Here is a 16949-nt window from a genome sequence, read left to right on the forward strand (position 1 = left end):
CCTCCAACATCATTTTAGAGAATTTGGCAGTATGTCCAACCGGCCTCACAACTGCAGACCATGTTCAACCATGCCAGCCCAGGACCTCCATATCCGACTTCTTCACCTGCGAGATCGTCTGAGACCAGCCACCCGGACAGCTGATGAAATTTAGTTGTATTTCCGTCTATAATAAAGCCCTTTTGTGGGGAAAAATTAATTCTGATTGGCTGGGCTTTGCTCACAAGTGGGTTGGCCTATGCCCACCCAGGCCCACCCATGGCTACTCCCCTGCCCAGTCATGTGATATCCATAGATTAGGGCCTAATGAATTAATTTCAATAGACTGATTTCCTTATATGAACTGTAACTCAATAAAATGTCTTGCATGTTGCGTTTATATTTTGCCTTGTATTACAATGATCACTAGATGGTGGCAAATACTTGTAGGCTATTGAAAATGGGCATTATCAATAATATAAATCATTTCTGCTCATCCTAGGTTCTTAATATGAGGCTGTTTGCTACAGCAGGAAAAGGATCCCACAGCAACAAGAAATGTTCATTATTATGTGGATTATAATTCATGTACATTTTTGTAGGGCTTGATACATTTTTCGTATGGGAAAATCAAGTCTGAAATTTCAAAGTATAAATTACAATCTTCAGAAGCCTTTTAAACCTCCAATACACTACAAGTTGTACATTTCATGCATTGCAGGAAAGTTCTCCTGCAACAGGGTGATAAAATTAAGATCCTACATCTGTACATTCGTTGACCACATCCAAATCTGTGTCAGTCAATTATCTATCACCTTATCTACCACTCTAAGTACATTTTTGTATTAGGTTTTTAATTGACAGAACATGCTACATTAATCGATGAACTACTATAGACGTAGGTCTGATCTAGGCAAGCTGGCCAACTTTGCATAATCGGTAACATCCAGCTCAGATATTATTTGAATTGCTCCACAATAAGTTGTCAACTTTCAGGTGAGAACACTGTGCGTACCATTGCCATGGATGGTACAGAAAGTCTTGTCCGTGGACAGAAGGTTGTGGACACTGGCGATCCCATCAGAATCCCAGTAGGTCCCGAGACCCTAGGCAGAATCATGAATGTTATTGGAGAGCCCATTGATGAGAGGGGACCAATCTCTACCAAGCAGTAAGCACTTTGTCTATCAGCCAATTCATAACAGGTTTAGAAATGGTAAACACAACAATTAAGGAAGTCAATATTTTTTTATGCATGATTCAAAGAACGGTCTTGAGTCTGTCTGAATGATAAGCAATTGGAAATTGCTTGTTCAGGTCAATATTGTCTCTAATCTTTATATTTATTTTAGGACTGCTGCCATCCACGCCGAGGCCCCAGAGTTCACTGACATGAGTGTGGAGCAGGAGATCCTGGTAACTGGCATCAAGGTGGTAGATTTGCTGGCTCCCTACGCCAAGGGAGGCAAAATTGGTATGTGGGACAACTGACATCATTCTTTCACATATTTGCAAATATTTAGCTAATGTTTAATGAAAGCAAATTGTGCCCTTTTCTATAGGTCTGTTCGGTGGGGCTGGTGTAGGAAAGACTGTGTTGATCATGGAGCTGATTAACAATGTGGCCAAGGCCCATGGTGGTTACTCTGTGTTTGCCGGAGTGGGAGAGCGTACCCGCGAAGGAAATGACTTGTACCACGAGATGATTGAGTCGGGTGTCATCAACCTGAAGGATGACACCTCCAAGGTGAACAACTGGCTACATTTGACAGTCATAAGCAGGTGCCTCTATTTAACCCTTAAGATGAGGTTTTTAATTATTTTTTACTTAATTAATGTCAACTCCCGCATGGGAACTAATTAGCATTTAAAATCCCCATAATGCGTCCGTTTAAGCCAGAGATCTGCTTTTTTGCATTAGATGTATCAATCCACCTATAATACTTCTGCAACTGCAGTGAAGGGTGACAACGCTAGAGCAGTGTTTGTCAGACCATGAGCCATCCTGAAAATTGGTCTTCTCACAATTGTCTGTAGTGTCCTGAACCGGTTTGGCCTGCATACTACTTTGACCCCTCTATTGAAAGATGAGACTAATGAACACTGTTTTGCCCCCCCCCACACGTGTCTTGGGACTTGTCTAAAGTTGGTACAGCAGATCTGCTAACTGTCTGTAGCGTCATAACAGTTTGGGATACGCACTAGTATGACCCCTCTGTAAGGGTGACCCTCTCAAGCATGTACATGGTTTGCTCTAGGATGGCCTCAAGACTCCTCTGAAGGTCCCCTGATACCAGTCAAATACAGTTCTGGTAGTGTATATCTGGAGACAGTCCCGAAAACTAAACAACCTGTTTTTCAATGCGTTTGTATAACCCAATAGAATTAAGGCCAACATTTTTCATCTCTTCTAAAATAAAAAAAATAAATAAAAAAAATAGCATAGAGAATCATAGTGCCATCTAAACCGCTATGAAATATATTTTCTATAACGAAAACATTTTCAGCTGTTTGACACTGGTGTACCAAAGTATGATGCAGAAACTTAACGTGAAGCATAGAAATGGATCATATCTACTGCTTCTTAGACTTGCTTTCAATGAAAATGGCTAGTCTCTTATTCACATTTCTATGAATTGTCACCCAAAAAGTTGTTGTAGCATATCACCAGTCTGGAAAGTTGACCTCATTACCCACTTGACTTGATGTTCACATCAGCCTTTCCCCTTTAGTTTCTATTAGATGTGTTTTCTAATGGTGTCCTCTCCTCCAAACCCCTAGGTGGCTCTGGTGTATGGACAAATGAACGAGCCCCCAGGCGCCCGTGCTCGTGTGGCTCTGACTGGTCTGACTGTGGCTGAGTATTTCCGTGACCAGGGAGGGTCAGGATGTGCTGCTCTTCATCGACAACATCTTCCGCTTCACCCAGGCTGGCTCAGAGGTGTCTGCCCTGCTGGGTCGTATCCCCTCCGCTGTGGGTTACCAGCCCACCCTGGCCACTGACATGGGTACCATGCAGGAGAGAATCACCACCACCAAGAAGGGTTCCATCACCTCTGTGCAGGTAAGCTGGAGTTCAAGCAGCATAGGCCTGTTGGAGGACCACGCTAACATGGCAGTCTGTAGCACCCAATAGTCTGACATGGCTTCAAGACTGAAACGCTACCTGTGAATGTAACAACCTGTCTTCTCTAAGGCCATCTATGTGCCGGCTGATGATTTGACTGATCCTGCCCCTGCCACCACCTTCGCTCACTTGGACGCCACCACTGTGTTGTCCCGTGCCATCGCTGAGCTGGGTATCTATCCCGCTGTGGATCCCCTGGATTCCACCTCCCGTATCATGGACCCCAACATTGTCGGCGCTGAGCACTATGACGTTGCTCGTGGCGTGCAGAAGATCCTCCAGGTTAGTGTCTTAAGCCACCCTTGTTTACCAGTCACCCTGACCTTTGAGTTTATTTTTACAGGGACAGTGCACATTAATCAATGTTTTGGGGAAAGAGCTGGATTTAGCCACCTGAAATGTTCAGCTGCACACCCTGGGCAGGTTATTAAAAACAATTCCCATAATGAGCAGTGAGCACAAGCAGAGCAACATAAGACAATCAACACGTAGCATTCAGACAGTGCATTAACAATAGCGTAAGATGCTTAAAACAAGCTAGACATGGAAAGCGGCACTACACCGATTCTAATGATGAATGACCAACCTTGCCCCTAACATTATGCCAACAACTCTCCCCTCTCAGGACTACAAGTCCCTGCAGGATATCATTGCCATCCTGGGTATGGATGAGTTGTCTGAGGAGGACAAGCTGATTGTCTCTCGCGTCCGCAAGATCCAGCGTTTCCTGTCCCAGCCCTTCCAGGTGGCGGAGGTCTTCACTGGTCACGCTGGCAAGCTGGTGCCACTCAAGGAGACTATCAGTGGCTTCCAGAGCATTCTAAATGGTACGTAGTACTTGTGATTAGGTTTTAAAGGTGGACTCTGCGATATGATGTAGATGGATGAAGTAAACAGCTTAGTGGGTCAACTTCTGCAACTACTAAGGGCGTTAACGCACGAGGTTGAAGCTGGCTGTTTTGGTGCCGTGGCTCCCACGTAACAATCGAGTCATGCGCCTAGTCTTGCATCTCACTCGTTGCAATATCTGCAGTTCTGCTCATGGCAACATTTCGGTCCGTCTACCTTTCTTAAACTAATGCATATCCTTGGTGTTGCCGGTGTGACATTCTGATTGGAGCGTATGGTCATTCTTTCCCTCCAGGTGAGTACGATGCCCTGCCCGAGCAGGCTTTCTACATGGTCGGACCCATCGAGGAGGTGGTTGAGAAGGCCGCACAGATGGCGAAGGATCTCGCATAAGTTCATCTTTAACTGTGAGGAGAGAGAGAGAAGCAAATAAATGGAGGGTTGTGTAAAAGGAGCACTTGATTTGTAATGTCACATGCAACAATTCCCTGTCATGTAAAGTTATAGGTAATCTTTCCAGTGGAATAAAGATTTGTTTTTGGTTTGGTCTCTACTGTATATTTTGGCATTTTTCAATGTAATGTTGCAATGCTATTCCTGTCTGGGTGCTGTCAGACTGGTTGTAAAATGTCATCCTACAGCAATGATCCACTAGATGGCGTTCAAAGGCTTTGAGTGACTAAATAAAACGGCTGTTAAAGTTGAGCGACGTTTGTCATTCTTTGTGCAGTGATGTAATTTATAAGACCTACCTACAGTAATTGTAAAATGCTTCAGTATAGCTTGCTGCTGAGATGTGAAAGGTGCAATATGCAGAAATCACTCTGCCATTACCTGTCTATTTTTACTATTTTCTACATTGTAGAATAATGGTGACAACTATGAAATATCACATTCATGTAAGATATATTGTATTTGAGATTCTTCAAAGTAGCCACAGTATTGGCATTCTCTCAACCAGCTTCATGAGGTAGTTACCTGGAATGCATTTCAATTAACAGGTGCGCCATGTTTTGTGGAATTTCTTTCCTTGATGCATTTGAGCCAATCAGTTGTGTTGACAATGTAGGTGAGGTATACAGAAAAGAGCCATATTTGGTATAAGACCAAATAGGGAACAACAGCTCAAATAAGCTAAGCGAAATGACAGTCCATTAAGACATGAAAGGTAGTCAATCTGGAAAATGTCAAAGTTCAAGTGTAGTTGCAAAAACCAAGTGCTATGTTGAAACTGACTCTCGTGAGGACCGCCACAGGAAAGGAAGGCCCAGAGTTACCTCTGCAGAGGAGAAGTTCATTAGTTACCAGCCTCAGAAATTGCAGCCCAAATAAATGCTTCACAGATTTCAAGTAACACACATCTCAACATCAACTGCGCAGAGGAGACTGAATCAGGCCTTCATGGTCAAATTGCTTCCAAAAAAGGACACCAATAAAGAGACTTGCTCGGGCCAAGAAACACGACCAATGGACATTAGACCGGTGGAAATCTGTCCTTTGGTCTGATTCCACATTTGAGATTTTGGTTCCAACTGCTGTCTTTGTGAGTTGCAAAGTAGGCAAACGGATGATCTATGCATGTGTGGTACCCACTGAAGTATGGAGGAGATGGTGTGGGGGTGCTTTGCTGGTGACACTCAGTGATTTTAGAATTCAAAACACACTTAACCAGCATGGCTACCACAGCATTCTGCAGCGATACACCATTCCATCTGGTTTGCGCTTAGTGGGACTATCATTTTTTTTTTCAAAAGGACATTGACCCAAAACACACTTCCAGGCTGTGTACGGGCTGTTTGACCAGAGTGCTGGAGAGCTGCATCAGATGACCTGGCCTCCACAATCACCCGACCTCAACCCAATTGAGATGGTTTGGGATGAGTTGAACCGCAGAGTGAAGGAAAAGCAGCCAACAAGTGCTCAGCATATGTGGGAGCTCCTTAAAGACTGTTGGAAAAGCATTCCTCATGAAGCTGGTTGAGAGAATACCAAGAGTGTGCAAAGCTGTCAAGGCAAAGGGTGGCTACTTTGAAGAATCTCAAATATAAAATATATTTACATTTGTTTTAACACTTTTTTGGTTACCTTATTCCATATGTGTTATTTCATAGTTTTGATGTCTTCTCTATTCTAGAATGTAGAAAATAGTCAAAATAAAAACCATTGAATGAGAAGGTGTGTCTAAATTGTTTTCACTGGTACTGTATGTATTTAAGGTAGAAATCTGACATGGGCTGCAAGATCGAAATAAAAGGGTGTAAATCTTTCATAGACGTACTTATCTCCTACCAATATTTACAATTGTTATAGAATTTAATATTTAAGTTGTGAATGTGTGGTATTTGAATCTGCTAATATCAGTGAAGTTGAGAGAATCTGAATGATTCAAATCTTGTGAACTTCCTTTTTTGGTCACTTCCCTCCAGGTGCAGGTTTCCTTCAACATACCAATATCAGCACATCAAGGACAAAGACACTCAGACCTTGATCTTCATCCCCATTTATCTTGTAAAGTTCTCAAAGACCAACCCAACACGGCCCATGTCATACGGACCATGGATGGAAGAGGAAGCGAGACATCCCACAAATGTTCTGTTTCAATGGAAGTCAATGAATTAAGTAGACCAGACCCAGCTGCGATTGAATTGGTGTCCATGGTAGAGCCATTCCCTTAAGTAAACTGTAACTGAATTTTTTTTTCAATGATGAATGGCCTGAGTGAACTATCTTCAGTTATCCACCATGCAACCAAATATCAATTATGGCTTTTATTTTTTTGTTACAGGTCAGAGGTTAAACAATGTCTAGCAAAGCATACATCATACTGTATTTCGCCCTGCAGACCGTAGGGTACAAAAGTGTTATATTCATTAAAGACAATCAGTAGCACAGCACAATCAAGTATTTGTTCTGACAGCATAAACACTGACAATCTTGAATCAGCCTTAGTTGACAGCCTTGGCTGGTAGGATGGCTTCCTTGAGCAGTAGCCAGTCGGCAAACCCGGTTGGCATGTAGGACATAGGGATCCAGAAGAGCTTGGCGTCCCACCCTGGTGAGTAGCGGGTGCGAGGGACGGACTGCAGAGATAGCATGCTCCATACAGCTCACCACCTTCATCAGGTCAGCGTCAGACATCTTGGCAAGCTTCTCCTCATCATCACGTCCACTAGAAGGGACAGGGAAGGTTAGGAACCATGTTACATGTTTGCCTTTAGCTATTCAAGATGGCCACTTTCACTAGAACATCGGGTGAATAATGCTTTCTGAATAGATCAAATCCTTTGAAAGACTGGGTGTCACAGTGGGCAGACAGAATAAAAAAATGGCCACATTTTGCATAGGATAAATAAAACATTTGTTAAATGAATACATTCCAGAATGTAAGAAAATAAAACTTATATTTACCCTTGTCCAAATAATCAGGTCCATAATCATCTCTGACTTCTTGTGGCATCTTCTCCCACAGCTGCTTGATGCTTTTCCCCAGGACTATCGAGTCAGTCACGGTGGTCTTGAAAAAGCCTGGCTCAATGCAGAGGACTTTGACTCCGAAAGGTACCATGTTTCTCCTGAAAAACAAGGTAACAAAACTTCTGTTACAGGTTTTTATAGTTTCATCAAGTCAAACAGTCAAAGTTGTATTGCTTATGGTTCACCATTGCTAGATTACTGAATATATGTAAAACATTTTTAAAAAACACTGATAAAAAATATGGCATGGATAGGATAATGTTCTTGTTTCACCTGAGACTGTCATTGAAGGCCTCCACTCCATACTTAGACACAGTGTAAGGTCCTCCGACTGGACTGATCCTGCCGAACACACTGGCTACGTTGACCACGCGACCCCTGGCCTTCTTGATGAGGGGCAGCACACTCAGGGTGACTGCGATGACCCCGTTCAGGTTCACGTCCAGCATGGACTTGTAGTCATCAATGGTCAGCCAATCACAGGGGGCCGAGGGGATGGCCACACCTGCGTTGTTCACCACAGCCCACAGGCCTAGAAGGTGACAGGTCATTAGGTAGCTCTATGAACAGCCATTATATTCACAGGTGTTTGGTAAGAAGAGGACATAAGGACAAAGATTCCGGCACTAACATGAATGTCAACTTAACTGGTAATATTGCATAATTTGACTGGTATAACTTGAAACAAATGATGATGATAGGACTGTTTGCTTTTCAATATAAACACTGACACTCACCTTTAGCCCCAACTTTATCTTTAATCAAAGCGGCTGCTTTGTCGACACTCTCGTTCTTTTTGACATCCAGGTGGAGGGTGGTGAATCTGCCTGAACAGGCCTTCCTCAGATCTTCCTCTCCCTTCTCTGTGAAGCAGGATGCGATCACACAGAAACCCAGCTCGTCCAGATGTCTGGCCAGTAGGTTGCCGAAACCAGAGTCACACCCCGTGATGTAGACATATTTGTCTCCTTTGTCTGGGACTCTGGGGATCTCCCGGAACCAGCGGTACAGGTAGTAAAACACCACCAGTCCAAGGATGTACAGAAACATGTCTGGGACAGGATGAGACAGACAGCCTTTTAATAAGTCATCTCTTGTTTATCAACATTTTAAGCTAAAGGTTCTGATCTGTTGTGTCAGCCACATTGCATAAAACAGTTTTTTTAAATGCTAGTGGTTGTATTAATTTGGGATCTATCGCACGCCACAACTGTCCCAGACTATGTTTTGAATATTTATTTCTCGCACAGAATTGAATAGTCGACTTTTGTACTATGGGGGATAGTAGACATAGGCTAGTGATTTTGCTGTTCGTTAGGCCTACTCATCTTGTTGGCTGATGAAAAGTAAATGTGTACAGTTCTTCCAATATCTTCAATATGCACCTCGGAATTGGATAAGGATGCACACAGTTGCGTCCCCGATGGGTCTGTCTTAGCCTGTGAGAAAGACCCGATCAAGTGACGGAGAGCCGGCAGCACTCTGGGCCTCAAAAAAGCATGGATTTTTTAAAGGTGCATTACAGTCACAGGATTCCACTGTGAAATTCGAGGCATTATCAAGTGCTTGCCATATTGGGAATGAGTTACTATTGGAGTGTGTACACCCTGCGTAAAAAACAAAGCAGAGCTCGTGCCTTTTAAGCGACTTTTTTTCAAATCATCATTAGAGTCTCATCATGCAACCTTACAATGTATTAAAAATCTAAACAAATAGCCCAACATTTGTAGAACAACTAAAGTTACATTAATAACTCTAAATTAACCATATAGGAGTACCTATTTCTTTGTTAACTGCTCAACATGTGTGCACTCTTTCAAATAATTTGGAAAAAATATTTATATTTTATTCAGCTTTGTTCAATTGTATTCTTCATAATATAAAATAATGCCACGGAATTATAAGTAAATCTTGTCTGCTAAATGAACTAGTATAGCCCACATCCAATTGGCATAGCCTCAGGACCTAACATACATGAAGGGACCCTTGCGTTATCTCCCATATGATCAATGAGGATTTCCACATGGCAAATGGACAGTCCCTTACTAGACGTCCGCAGGGGTTATGTTAAAATAGACCGACAGCCTCGGGTCGCCCTCCGGGGCCCGGGCTTCCGGGAATTGCAAAAATAAAGTTTCCAGGACACTCTGTTCCGCAATATAATGTTGTTTTAATAGAAAATGTTCTCTTGTACTGGAATATTCCACTAGATGGCGACTGGCTGTATATTGCAAATGGATATTTCATCACCAAATGGACATGGCCGTTTCTCGTAAATGGAAAAGACTTCAAAGACGAAACTCAGTGAAAACGGTAATACAGCACTAATTTGACAACGTCAAAGTACATAAACCTACGGTGTAAGGAAAAATAGAACCAAACATTTATCTATCGTAGTTTATGAGAAATCATACAGCGTCCATTTCATGATGCTAAAACAAACATGGTGAGACACAGTGTGGGGCTTACAGACACACAGAGCCTGCAATAGTTATTGGCATTCAAACCATCAAAGAACCGCTAGACCTAGAGCTCTGAAACTTTATAAACCTGTTCTAGAGCTTAAGCCAGTAGTGCACAGTGAGATATGTAGCTCTAGAAGGTTCTCAAGCCGAGAAACAGCCTTGTCCATTTGCCATATCTTCAATTTGAAAATGACGACATTTAGAAAAGTCCCAGAATCACAAGACTTGGTGCATTGAAACCGCCTCGGCCCATAGAGATGGACCATACAAGTTTCTGGCCGATAGCTCTTTCAGGGGCTAGGTAACAATGAGAAAGTGCATTTTCAGCACTAATTAAGGTCGCTGCTCGGGCTCTGAATGACCTATAGATCCGAAACTCAGGATTCAGGTCGCCTCAGCTAGGCCTACACATAATGTCAGAACTGGACCCACAGCCCGAATGTAACTATGTTGTTTATGTTTTTTATGGCTTTAACAGAAGGAGCAACGAATTGTGGGCCGGCTCTGAAATATTTGATAGTTGGCTTCTAAAAGATTTGGACAAAGTGAGTTTGGTGTCAGTATGTATAAGTTTGGTGTCAGAATGATATCTTATTGACTGATGGCTGACTTGATGGTAGTATAATATGTTGGCATTGTACATTGTATATTGCAAATGGACAGTGTACATTTCCAATGTATTTAATGAGGGATTTACCATCACTAAATGGACAGGCTGAAATCAACACCAACAAGCGATGGAGTGAAACCACTATCACTGCTAGGCCATCCCGAGTTCAACGAGCCAGACAATTGGGCATTTCAGCAGTATATTAGAGCATGTCCAATTTGTGATGGTAAATGCCTATTGTAATACATTGCAAGTGGACAGTGTACATTTGTACATTTCCAATGTTTTTAATGAGGGATTTACCATCACCAAATGGACGGGCTGAAATCAACACCAATGAGAGAATGGACTGTGTCCATTGCACATATGCTATAATGTCAGTGTGAACATGCTCTTCTGCAAGTTGACAGTGTCCATTGCCAATGTATATCTATAAGGACTTCCCATTACAAAATGGACATGCTGAATCAACACCAATGAGAAATTCTGACTTCCTATGACCAAACATGACAAATAGACCTTATAGGTTGATTTAGGGCTTAACATAGTGATATATATCATTTGGTCAGTATATAGGCCATCTCGACATTATATATGCCATTTGCACATGGTTCACTGACTTTTGGGTTCGGAAGCCGACTTCCTATGATCATATATGGCAAATGGACAAACATAGGCCTTATGGACAAACTCAATAAAATAAGACAAATGTACAGTTGAATTCGGAAGTTTACATACACCTTAAACTCACTTAAATACATTTAAACTCAGTTTTTGACAATTCCAGACATTTAATCTGAGTAAAACTTCCCTGTCTTAGGTCAGTTAGGATCATTACTTTATTTTAAGAATGTGAAATGTTCGAAAAATAGTAGAGAGAATGATTTATTACAGCTTTTATTTCTTTCATCACATTCCCAGTGGGTCAGACGTTTACATACACTCAGTTAGTATTTGGTAGCATTGCCTTTAAATTGTTTAACTTGGGTCAAACATTTCGGGTAGCCTTCCACAATTTTCTCACAATAAGTTGGGTAAATTTTGGCCCATTCCTCCTGACAGAGATGGTGTAACTGAGTCAAGTTTGTAGGCCTCCTTACTCGCACATACTTTTTCAGTTGTGCCCACAAATTTTCAATAGGATTGAGGTCAGGGTTTCGTGATGACCACTCCAATACCTTAACTTTGTTGTCCTTAAGCCATTTTGCCCCAACTTTGGAAGTATGCTTGGGATCACCATTAGCAACCAAGCTTTAACATCCTGACTGATGTCTTGAGATGTTGCAAGCATCCCCCTTTTCCTGCCAGGACAGGAAAATGGTCTAATTGTCACGGTTTTCTTCTATCTCCTCCTCGGAAGAGGAGGTGTAGCAAGGATCGGACCAAAATGCAGCGTGGCTATTGCAATCCATGTTTATTTAATAATAAAGAAACACGAACTTTACAAAAAAAACAATAAACGTAATGTGAAAACCGAAACAGCCTAAACTGGTGCAAACTAACAACGAGGACACTAAGGACAATCACCCACAATACAACCAAAGAATATGGCTGCCTAAATATGGTTCCCAATCAGAGACAACGATAAACACCTGCCTCTGATTGAGAACCACTTCAGACAGCCATAGACTTTCCTAGAACACCCCACTAAGCTACAATCCCACTAACCTACACACCAAAACCCCAAGACAAAACACACCACAATACAAAAACTCCATGCCACACCCTGGCCTGACCCAATACATGAAGAAAAACACAAAATACTTAGACCAGGGCGTGACACTAATTCACGCACTTAAAGAGAAAATACCTGGTCATCCCTACTGTATCTGATCTGGAGGACTCACTAAACACAAATGCTTTGTGCATTCTGTTGGAATGTGCCCCTGGCTATCTGTAAATGTAAAAAACAAGAAAATAGTGCCATGTGGTTTGCTTAATGTAAGGAATTTGAAATGATTTATAATTTTACTTTTGATACTTAGATATATTTTAGCAATTACATTTACTTTTGATACTTAAGTATATTTAAGTATACTTTTACTCAAGTAGGATTTTACTGGATGACTTTCACTTTTACTTGGGTCATTTTCTATTAAGGTATCTTTACTTTGACTTATTACATGGATTTATTAGGCTTTTTAAAATGTATGGAAGCCAGGAGATGCTAAATGTGTTTATGTTAATTTAATGGTCAATTACTGTGAGATCAATAGTTATTTGCTTAACAATCACTGGCTGACGAAATGTCGTGACCGTCACAGCCCTAGTCACATCTACCCAGCTCCACCCCCCATTCCTCAGTATACCTAACAAAATGCCAGGGTCATCACGGGAAGTTACAGAAATACGCACATTACGCAATATGAGGTTAGACATAAATCAAGTGGGATGATAGCACCTGCCTTTTACAGTTCATCACTAATAGGCATCTTATAACAGTAGCTTATAGTAATAACATTATTGTAGCTATAAGATAATCAGGAAAATAATTTTAAGATCAACCACATTCAGGGAGAGTTCATTGAAGCGCATGGAATGACAGAGACAGGATTGAACAGAGCAAGGATCAACAGTTATTAATGCCGGTGTTGTGCCTAAGATCTCACCCTGCCCGAATCCCCCCTTATTCATTGCTGCGACTTGCTTGCTAGTTGAGATTTCTGCTCTTTCACTTCGTTGTCAGTTAAACCTACATATCACTGATCTTAGTAGCAGAAAGCATTTTTTGTCAATAGTTTTCATTTAGGCTATTTGTTTCAAGTGTATGTGGCGGTTCTGGCTTGTATTCTGGCTTGTATGGCGCCCTGGTCGAACCCCTCCTTTAGCGCCCGCCCGCACGCACCCGGGGACGCCCCGTGCCGTCCCCGGCAAGGTGCCGCCCTGAAATGTTTATTGCTTGCCAACATTTGACTCCCTCTTTGTTTAATATAACACAGATACATTAATTATTCATTTCGGTTGCGTGAATTTTGTCCTATAGAAAGTATTTGACTCTGATGTGTGCTACAGAAAGTATTTGACTCTAGCCACAAAATTAAGGACAATAGAAATAGGGAGGGGTTCTGGCACAACACCGGTTTCAATGTGCACTGTGGGCTGTCTTGTGCAATTGCTATCTGTAATCAATTGCAAAACTTGCCAAAGGTAATTTAAACCACAACTAACAAATACTATTAAAAATGTGGTTCAAATAAACTGGAAGGAATAAGTGCAACACTCCTATATTCCCATTTGATTGTAATGTGAATATCATGTTAAATGCAAGCGTTCGATGTTTCAAATAACACAATATGGAAAGTTAGGGCGCATTACATAATTGAAAGCCCTGCACATGACATAATAATAAAGATTTGTTCGATAAATGATGATAGATTGTGATTGATAGCCTATCCTCAACTTTTACATGTTCAAGAACATTACAGTCTGGTGGAATATTGAAGTCGTACCTGTTGGAGAGGTTCCTTACCAGCGCAACAAAGTAACAGTTTTCAGAAACTACGCAAGACCAAACTCTGCCCGAGGACGTCACATGTCTAGTACTGGCCAATCGGAGCCAAGTGATGTCATTAGAGTTAACAAGGTCAACAATGATTTGATTAGATATCGTTTGGTAGGAACTTCAAACTTCTTAACATACTCTTGACTCTTGACATACTCATGTAAAGTGTTGGTCTCATGTTTCCTGAGTTGAAATAAAAGATCACAACATTTTCCATATGTACAAAAAGCTTATTTATCTCAAATTGTGTGCATACATTTGTTTTCATCCCAATTAGTGAGCATTTCTCCTTTCCCAAGATAATCCATCCTCCTGACAGGTGTGTCATGTCAAAAAGCTGATTAAACAGCATAATCTTTACACAGGTGCACCTTGTGCTGGGGACAATAAAAGGTCATTAAAATGTGCAGTTTTGTCACACAACGCAAGTTTTGAGGGAGCGTGCAATTGGGTGCTGACTGCAGGAATGTCCACCAGAGCTGTTGCCAGATAATTTAATGTTAATTTCTCTACCATAAGCTGCCTCCAACATCATTTTAGAGAATTTGGCAGTATGTCCAACCGGCCTCACAACTGCAGACCATGTTCAACCACGCCAGCCCAGGACCTCCATAGACCAGCCACCCGGACAGCTGATGAAATTTAGTTGTATTTCCGTCTATAATAAAGCCCTTTTGTGGGGAAAAACTAATTCTGATTGGCTGGGCTTTGCTCACAAGTGGGTTGGCCTATGCCCACCCAGGCCCACCCATGGCTACTCCCCTGCCCAGTCATGTGATATCCATAGATTAGGGCCTAATGAATTAATTTCAATAGACTGATTTCCTTATATGAACTGTAACTCAATAAAATGTCTTGCATGTTGCGTTTATATTTTGCCTTGTATTATAATGATCACTAGATGGTGGCAAATACTTGTAGGCTATTGAGAATGGGCATTATCAATAATATAAATCATTTCTGCTCATCCTAGGTTCTTAATATGAGGCTGTTTGCTACAGCAGGAAATGGATCCCACAGCAACAAGAAATGTTCATTATTATGTGGATTATAATTCATGTACATTTTTGTAGGGCTTGATACATTTTTCGTATGGGAAAATCAAGTCTGAAATTTCAAAGTAATTACAATCTTCAGAAGCCTTTTTAAACCTCCAATACACTACAAGTTGTACATTTCATGCATTGCAGGAAAGTTCTCCTGCAACAGGGTGATAAAATTAAGATCCTACATCTGTACATTCGTTGACCACATCCAAATCTGTGTCAGTCAATTATCTATCACCTTATCTACCACTCTAAGTACATTTTTTGTATTAGGTTTTTAATGGACAGAACATGCTACATTAATCGATGAACTACTATAGACGTAGGTCTGATCTAGGCAAGCTGTATTAGTAGTCAGTAAACATGACTATCTGCCAAGCCATTTGAATAGCCATAGTTTACAATAGAGCAGGAACAATGCTTGCAGTGGCCTGTAATGGTCTGCAATGTCAATTATCATAATGTTGCTATAATGGGCAACACTACTTACTTTGGGAGTTAATCATTACGTAACAAACTGTTCGCTTATTTGGGCATGTTTCACAAGCATGTTTCCAGAACCTTTCCCTCACCTGTCAGTAGCCTTCACAAGCACTGTGTCACAGGCCTATTCACCTGCTTCCCAATGGTGAGAGAAAACATACCATTTACAGTCGCAATTCACAAACAAAAAGGAAAATTGGTTTGAGTTAAAATACTACTCCTTGAATAAGGTTGTGGTCTCAAATTGGAAGTGTTGTTGCTCGTTAGTAATGGCTTCCCAACCCCATGAAAGCAAATAAAAGCAACAGTGTTAAGGTAAAACATCCCAGTTAGGAGAAAACCTGTTATGACAAGACTGCTAAAATGCAAATGAAACAGAAATGTATGACCATAATTTCAGACAGATCATATTGGCTTGTTTAGGACTGAAGAGGACAGCAGCCCTGAGGGTGATGACCTGGAAGTTGTTTGACTTAGCTTCAACTCTTGGAAAGTATTCTGTCTTTGCACACGGTTTGTGTTTACATGCAGAAGGGTCGATAAACTGTAATATCTTTAGAAGTAATCAATGTGATACGATGAATGTGTAACACTGAGCCCAATCATCGATGGATGTCTTATATATTTTGCCATGGTCTTTGATCACTTAAAAAAAATCCTAGAACAAAAGTAGGTCGTACCTCAGATTGTGATGGTGATTGTGGCTTAATATCATGACTTGTTATGTATTCTTGAAAATGATTATCTGACATTCTCATAACACCCATTTAGCCCTAATTTATGGTCGACAGAGGTAGCAAAACTGTACTTCAAATCTATGATACTCCCCCACTTAACATACTGCTTGACTAGTTGGGCCCAAGCTTGCTGTACAACATTAAAACCTATTCAGTCTGTCTACAAACAGGCTCTCAAAGTGCTTGATAGGAAACCCAATAGCCATCATCATTGTCACATCCTTAGAAAGCATGAGCTCTTGAGTTGGGAAAATCTTGTGCAATACACCGACGCATGTCTTGTATTCAAGATCCTTAATGGCCTGGCTCCCCCTCCACTCAATATTTTTGTTAAACAGAAAACCCAGACATATGGCAGCAGATCCACAAGGTCTGCCATGAGAGGTGACTGTATAGTTCCCCTAAGGAAAAGCACCTTTAGTAAATCTGCATTCTCTGTGAGAGCTTCCCATGTCTGGAATACACTGCCATCAGACACACATAACTGCACCACATATCACACTTTCACAAAATGCTTGAAGACCTGGCTGAAGGTCAATCAGATTTGTGAACATGGTCCCTAGCTGTGTGTTGCCGCTTTCCATGTTGTCTGTTGTCTGTAGCTTGTGAGGTGTGGAAACACTTTGTTGCTTTTATGAATTTTGTCTTGCTGCTTTTTGTTCTATGTTGCTCTGTCT

At 41.4% G+C, this 16949-nt stretch overlaps 1 protein-coding gene and 1 pseudogene across 1 annotated transcript; one reads left to right on the top strand and one right to left on the bottom strand.

Annotated features, from left to right (window-relative positions):
- Positions 1-950: 950 nt before the first annotated feature.
- On the top strand, positions 951-4660 carry LOC135574069 (ATP synthase subunit beta, mitochondrial-like). Its single transcript, XM_065024946.1, is given in 8 exon segments — positions 951-1150; positions 1332-1453; positions 1542-1726; positions 2761-2856; positions 2858-3043; positions 3176-3388; positions 3732-3933; positions 4251-4660. Coding segments are annotated over 8 exon segments (1251 nt in total). The 5' UTR covers positions 951-1001; the 3' UTR covers positions 4349-4660.
- A 2048-nt stretch (positions 4661-6708) lies between these two features.
- LOC115132792 (retinol dehydrogenase 7-like) lies at positions 6709-13241 on the bottom strand (annotated as a pseudogene).
- Positions 13242-16949: the final 3708 nt, after the last annotated feature.

Source organism: Oncorhynchus nerka, linkage group LG2 (genome assembly GCF_034236695.1).
Source record: "Oncorhynchus nerka isolate Pitt River linkage group LG2, Oner_Uvic_2.0, whole genome shotgun sequence".
Lineage (NCBI taxonomy): Eukaryota > Metazoa > Chordata > Actinopteri > Salmoniformes > Salmonidae > Oncorhynchus > Oncorhynchus nerka.